This window comes from the organism of the source record quoted next, unplaced genomic scaffold (genome assembly GCF_019419815.1).
Source record: "Pyrus x bretschneideri cultivar Hongxiangsu unplaced genomic scaffold, Pyrus_bretschneideri_v1 Contig5, whole genome shotgun sequence".
NCBI lineage: Eukaryota > Viridiplantae > Streptophyta > Magnoliopsida > Rosales > Rosaceae > Pyrus > Pyrus x bretschneideri.
Window position 1 is genome coordinate 6,883,978 of NW_025999787.1, and position 7,122 is coordinate 6,891,099.

At 34.5% G+C, this 7,122-nt stretch overlaps 1 protein-coding gene across 1 annotated transcript; it reads left to right on the plus strand.

The window, feature by feature from the left end:
• The first annotated feature begins 730 nt into the window (after positions 1 to 730).
• LOC103933458 (protein ACCELERATED CELL DEATH 6-like) lies at positions 731 to 4,902 on the plus strand. The gene is made up of 4 exons (XM_018644043.2): positions 731 to 1,570; positions 2,572 to 2,769; positions 2,994 to 3,535; positions 3,899 to 4,902. The coding sequence occupies exons 1-4, from the start codon at positions 781 to 783 to the stop codon at positions 4,568 to 4,570; spliced, it is 2,202 nt and encodes a 733-aa protein (XP_018499559.2). The 5' UTR covers positions 731 to 780; the 3' UTR covers positions 4,571 to 4,902.
• Positions 4,903 to 7,122: the final 2,220 nt, after the last annotated feature.

A 7,122-nucleotide genomic window follows, 5' to 3' on the forward strand; every position in this document is an offset into this window, starting at 1 on the left:
TCAAACCATGTCATAAAAGTAGCTATGGCTCATGTCACATACTAACGTAAAAATATAAATAAACTAGCTGCATTGTTTAGTTTTCCTTATGATTACGGTTTCTTTTGTTTCATGATATTGTAGAGGATGATTCCTTACTCTCCTAATCTCTTCACCATTTCATGCCCTCCTATTTGAACGGTCACGGTTAAGTCACGTCAACATCTTATATTGATTTTTTTTATAAAGATAATAAGACAAAAAACAATGTGTGAGAGAATAAGATGTAAAGGTATGAGAATAAGAAGATAGAGAATCCTCCTCTTGATATTATTACAATATATCACTTTTGTATTGAATTTACATGCGTTAGCGAGCTCTTCTCTTATTAAAGAGCTGATACACATATTCTTGTTGAATTCTTTTTCTAGGAATTCTAAGGATCCCGCAATCGTGTCCATTCATCGTACATCTTGTGAACAGTTTTCGTTAAGTACTATTTATATTTAAATTTTAAATTTTAAATGATTTTTAATCATAAGATATACGAAGAACAAACACGATTACAGAATATCTAGGAAAATGATCCGGCCATCATTAGTGACATTTTGGTCAGTCAACCACGTTGTCATATATGATTGTTCCGGAACTTGCGTGGGAAGGCGACAAGTCTTCCGCATGGGGTCCCCCCTCACAATTATACGTGCAAGACTCAAGAGTCAAGACTCCAGAAATCGCACATTAGACAAGAGTCACGTTTTCTCCGTGGAAAAAGCACTTGTGTAGCTAATCTGCAAATTAATGGCTGCTTCAAGTTTAAGACAATGTGAAATAGCAATGGAGGATGTTGGCTGGAGTTCAAGACAAGATGATCCAACAACTGGCGAGGGTGCTCATGAGCACGCTGCAGGAGACACCGAGGCAGTCGACACACGCATAGATCCTATACTATATAGGTATGCAACAACGTATAAACCAGGAGTAATTTTTCAGTGTATCTGCCTCTATCAAAAGTTTATACGGGCCATGCCCACAAAGTATTTTGCCGGAGCCACATCTGCAATACCTATATGTAATATTCCTGAAAAAATAGTAGTGCTGGTCCAAAGTAGTGGAAACAAAGCAACCCCTGGTGGGAACACGGTGCTTCACCTTGCTGCAAGTACAGGCCATGTGCAGCTTATCAAACTAATAGCCCAAAATTTTCCGGGGCTTGTCCGCAAACAAAACGGTGATCGAGAACTTCCTCTTCATGTAGCCGCATCCGCTGGCCATCTATCCGCAGTTCATTGTTTAGTAGACACTCAAGGTGATATGTTTAATGAAGAGGACCGGAGAGGCAACACTCCGTTGCATGTCGCTGTGGAAAATAATCACCAAGAGGTGGCTATGTTTTTGGTTGGCAAAGATGGATCCACGTCGCATTCTAAAAATAACTCCGGTAAAACTCCCTTATGCATAGCTGCTGAAGCTGCCAATCTTGACCTCGTCGAAGCAATGGTAGCCAAGACGCCAGCAGACGATAATTCTTTTTGGCAAGGATCGAACGGCAGCTCAATTCTTCGTGGGGTGATCATATGGAGGAAAAAGGGTAAATATTAAGCATTAGCAGCCACCTTTTTCTCTTTTTGGTACACTCATGAGTACTTTTTGTTTTTGGCACAGATAGGTGGTAATGAGTATTTATTTTATTTTATAGGAGATTTTGGCTGCAATCTTTAATTATGAATATTTTTTTACTGAAATCTTGTTGGTTTTCAATTTTTTATCGAAGTTTTGGAAATTAATATGATAATTTATTTCTATGTATGTTACTATATTTTTTAAATTAAAAATTAAAAATTATAGTTATTTATACTAATGAGATTTTAAATAAAAAATTACAATTTGTGGGTTAAAATATTAAAATATAAATATACTGGTGTGTGTATGTGTGTGTGTGTGTAAACATAGGTACATTCATCAAAATTAAAAAAAAATTATTGTACCAAAACATGAGTAACTTCTTAAAAATCACAAAAAAAAGGGGATATTAGGCTTAATAAACATTGGTAAATTTCTTTGATTAAACTTGACATTGATACATTCTCAAATCAAAGGAAAAAAAAATGTATCCATATAAATTTAAAAATAGATTAGAAAAAAATTGAATAGATTTTATTAAAAAAAAAAAAAGGGTACATTTTACATATAACAAATTGACATATTTAAGAATAAGTACATTTTAAGATTAAAAATTTGAAAAAAAAATACATGAATGGGTACATATAAGATTAAAAAATTGAAAACATTTTAAAGAAAGCTAATGGGTACAAACTTATTCTAATTATTTATTTATTTATTTTGGAAATGTTTTGAATTGAAAATTAGTGAGGAGTTTAAAAAATGTGTGAGTATTAAAATTCTAAATCAATTATTGATTTTTATTTTAAAAAATTATATAATTAACATGTAAATTCATTATTACATTAATGTTAAGAACTTGGATCAAAATCTAAAAACTAATAAGGTTTCAGTCAATAAACATTAGTAGATACTAGATAGGGACCAAATACTAATTTTTTCTTATTTTATTTTGGGGTACATATATAGCAAGAGGTGGACTCAACAGCAATGCAGTGTTCGTGTTATCCTATCTCATCAATCCATTCTCTTTGCTGGTTGCCATGCTCATGTTATCCTATTTCTTCAGTCCATTGTTTTTGCTGGTTGCCATACTATGGGCGATGAATTTTGAGTATATATTTTCTCAATGGTGGCTGCCCAGAACCAACGGAAAGAACTATACAGGTATGGCTCTGTCTTTGCCATTTTCATGTAGTCAGTATTTCTTACTTTGTGGGAATGAGCAAAATTTTCTTACTCAATTGCACATACAATTAGACCAACGTTTTACACTATCGGAGATGCTCTAACTCTTTGTAATATGGTATACAAAGTTACCTTTCGTTTGTTTCTCTCTTCATAAGAACTTAATCGTGACAGAGTTGCTTCTAAAATGCATATGCATGTAGATCTCCTAGAGAAGATATTGGGCAAAATGGATTCAGCTCTCATCAATTCAACCGACCAAGAGTGGATGAATCATCTTACCCTTGCGGCTTTTATAGGTAATTTTGTGGCGGTACGTGTCTTGTTAGACAAATTTACTGGATTGGCATACAAAAAGGACGAAAATCAGTTCCTTCCCATACATGTGGCGTCCAAAAAAGGCCATCGCAGGGTTGTTGAAGAGTTTCTCAAACATTGCCCAGACTTGAGGGAGGCATGTGACGATAAAGGCAGGAATATTCTTCATGCTGCGGCCGCGCATGGAAGAGATAATGTTGTCCGATATATAATTGGAAAGTGTGATCTTCAGGTGCTTAGCAAGCAAAGAGATAAAAGTGGAAATACCCCTCTACACATAGCCGTTCAAAACTGGCATCCTAAGATTGTCAAAATTCTTTGCCTCTTCCATGCGAGAGCCAATTTAAATAGTTTGAACGATGCAGGCATGACGGCATTGGACCTTGCAGAGAATACCGAGGTAGATAAAGAGATGTTGTTTCGGAGGGTACGTAATTTCTCAACATAACTTTTCGATCGATTAGTTTCCTTTACCTACGCAGTGACACTACAAGTACGTACGACTGTACAAGTATGTCGTACAAAGGAGAGAATTCTACAATGTAATTAATTAACCAGAGGGGTGTGTGTGTGTGTGTGTGTGTGTGTGTGTCTATATACCCTTCTTGTCTCTCTCGTTGCATATGAGCGAGATAAAGAGAGGGGAATATATCCTGATTACAAGCGATTTTCACTGCAGAAACCAACACTTCTGGACTTTATATTAATAATCGTTTCTCTTGTTTGTCATACATGGTGTATATACTAATAATTACTTGGTCAAGAACTGAAATTTTCGTTTTTCATGCAGAAACTGACACTTATGGCCTTGAACTTGGCTAATGCTCCACGGTCTGAAGAGCGAACATCCGCCAAAGCAAAGCTAGTGACAGAGGATTCTGTTCTGCAGTCCTTGCACAATTCTGATAACCTAATGTTTTCGAAAGAGAGTGTCAATATTTTCCTATTGGTGTCAACACTGGTCGTTGGTATAACATTTGTTCAAGGCTTCACAATACCAGGTGGATACAATAGCTCTGGAAATGATGTAGGCACCCCAACTTTTCTTACGCATATCCTTTTTAAAATTTTCTTGATATGCAATACCATGGCGATGTGCGGCTCCATTACTGCTTCAATTGCCCTTATGTGGGCACAAACGGATGACCCTAATATAATCCATGTTGCCATGAAATTTACCTTACCGGTGCTAGGCATGACGCTTACCATGATGTCCTTGTCATTCCTGGCTGGTGTTGCACTGATAGTGTATAATCTTATATGGCTTCGCATCTTTGTTATAGCCATGGGATTGTTCATCACTGTCTTCATAGTAGGGCTCCTTGCTCCTCTCATAGATGTTCCAGTTTCCTACGAAACTGGCCCCACACGCCGCGCCATCTTATTCTTTAGCTTTGATCTATTGATGTTCGCAAGCAGATATAATTTCGACGATGATTGGTCTAGTGGATGGAGTCTGTAGAATTTCAATCAAAACTTATGGTTAAATGTTGAAGAGGGCACCACTCGTTTTCAGTTCATAACATTTCTGATATTATCTCTGTTGGAAACACCTGTCATCTGCTTTCTCTTTTCCATGTTTGAAGGCCGTCTATATTCTGTCTTTTCCTCGTTTCCAAGCGGTCTATATTCCTTGTTTCTAGTAAGAAATATCATGTAATATATTTTGTAATATATTTTTATGTCAAATCCCATCAAAAGAGGGACAGGAAATTAATGTAGGGTTAATTACTTAACCTACTGTTGTATCTATTGTACTGTAAAGTTTATCAATAGAAATCAATTCGAAACCAATGCAGTCTGCTCCTTTCAATTGTCCTGTCATTTAGCCATTTTAATATTCACCCTTTTTTAAGATGGTATCCAGTTTATCAGGTCCTGTTACTTGATTGCAGAGGTGGATTTTATGTCCTTCCATTTTCATATAATTTTCATGTCCTTTTATGATATATGGTCACAGTTAAGTTACGTCAACATTTTATATTAATTTTTTATAAAAATAATAAAACAAAAAGTAATAGGAATATAAAATATTGACGTGACTTAATCATAACCACACAAACAAGAGAACATGGGGAGAATATGGAAATGGGAGGGCAGACAATCCACCTCCCTGGATTGCCTGTTTTATTTCTCAACCCTTGTTATTTTCCAAACATCATGTCAGACACAGTACTTCAACCACAACCACAAAACAGTCAAACCCATAGCAAGATAGGTATGGATTCATCAAACCCATACTATGTTCATCATTCAGATAGTCCTGGTCATATGGTAGTTTCGGAAAAATTGAATGGATCCAACTAGGCCTAATAAACGGATCATGTTTGTCGTGTTCGTGTCATTTTCGTGTAACATCTGTTATCTTAACGGATCGTGTCGTATCACATCCGTTATCTTAACAGGTCTTAACAGGGGGTAAAGTGACCCGACCCGTTAAGAAAAAAAAAATTCTTAAATTTGCACATACCACACATTGCCACGTAAATATTACTTCAAAACAATAAAACACATTTATCGTTTAAATACTACACTCGAAAATAAGAGTCTAATAAACAAACATCTATACATTACTAGTCTATTACAAAATATTAAATGTGCAAGGTTGTGAAGCTTTTCTCAAAACTTTAAACCTTGCCAATGGAACTCAAAGCTTGCATGTTATTTATTTTACAAAATCCTCAATTTTCATTGATCATCATGACATAAGATTTTGTGGTATCTATTAGTGTAAATATTTGAAATTGAAGATCGGATTCATTCATTGTATTCACATAGGGTCAAGGAGTGTAATTGTAAAAAATCATCAAAATCGAAGTTAAAATAACCGTTAAATAGTGATTTTTCGTTGATAACCGTCGATAAGTTTTGTCCTATTACTTGATCTCTAAATGTTTTCTTTTTGCGATTTTTTGTGTATACGATCTTGAAGCATATATAAACAAGTTTGACGGTTAGATCGTTGAAATTAGTTTTGTAGAATGCATATCTCATCAAAACGATAGATTCACTAACATTTGAAGTTTATTTATACTTTCATTAAGTATAACATAAGATTTTGTGGTATCCACTAGTGTAAATATTTTAAATTAAAGATCGAGTTCATTCATTGTATTCATATTGGGTCAAAGAGTGTAGCTGTAAAAAAATCATTAAAATTGGAGTTAAAATAACCGTTAAATAGTGATTTTTCGTTGATAACCGTCGAAAAGTTTTGTCCTGTTACTTGATCTCTGAATGTATGTTATTTGCGATTTTTAACATATGCAATCTTGAAGCATATACAAACAAGTTTGACGGTTAGATCGTTGAAATTAGTTTCGTATAATGCGTATCCCATCAAAACGATAGATTCACTAATACTTAAAAGTTTATTCATACTTTCATTAAGTATAACATAAGATTTTTCATTGTATTCATATAGGGTCAAAGAGTGTAGCTGTAAAAAATCATCAAAATCAGAGTTAAAATAAACCATTAAATCGTGATTTTTAGTTGATAACCGTCGAAAAGTTTTATCCCGTTACTTGATATCTGAATGTTTACTTTTTGCGATTTTTAGCACATGCGATCTCGAAGCATATACAAATAAGTTTGACGGTTGAATCGTTGAAATTAGTTTCGTAGAATACGTATCCCATCAAAACGATAGATTCACTAACACTTAAAAGTTTATTCATACTTTCATTAAGTATAACACAAGATTTTGTGGTATCCACTAGTGTAAATATTTTAAATTGAAGATCGAGTTCATTCACTGTATTCATATAGGGTTAAGGAGTGTAGCTGTAAAAAATCATCAAAATCGGAGTTCACATAACCGTTAAATTGTGATTTTTCGTTGATAATCGTGATTTTTCGTTAATAACCGTTACTAGGTGTACATGGGTTTTTTTTTATGCAACATAAATCTGAAACTCAACACCTTTTAAAATCTTTTGTTACTTTTGCTCATACACAATTTCATGCAAATATAAAAGCAGTAACGGTTGACAATGGGTCTGAATTCTTGTC

Excerpts from the sequence above, each read along its gene's own strand:
- LOC103933458 (XM_018644043.2), top strand. The coding sequence starts at position 781 with ATGGCTGCTTCAAGTTTAAGACAATGTGAAATAGCAATGGAGGATGTT. Across the intron at positions 1,571-2,571 it reads GATCATATGGAGGAAAAAGG|CAAGAGGTGGACTCAACAGC; the intron begins GTAAATATTAAG and ends GTACATATATAG. Across the intron at positions 3,536-3,898 it reads AAGAGATGTTGTTTCGGAGG|AAACTGACACTTATGGCCTT; the intron begins GTACGTAATTTC and ends TTTTTCATGCAG.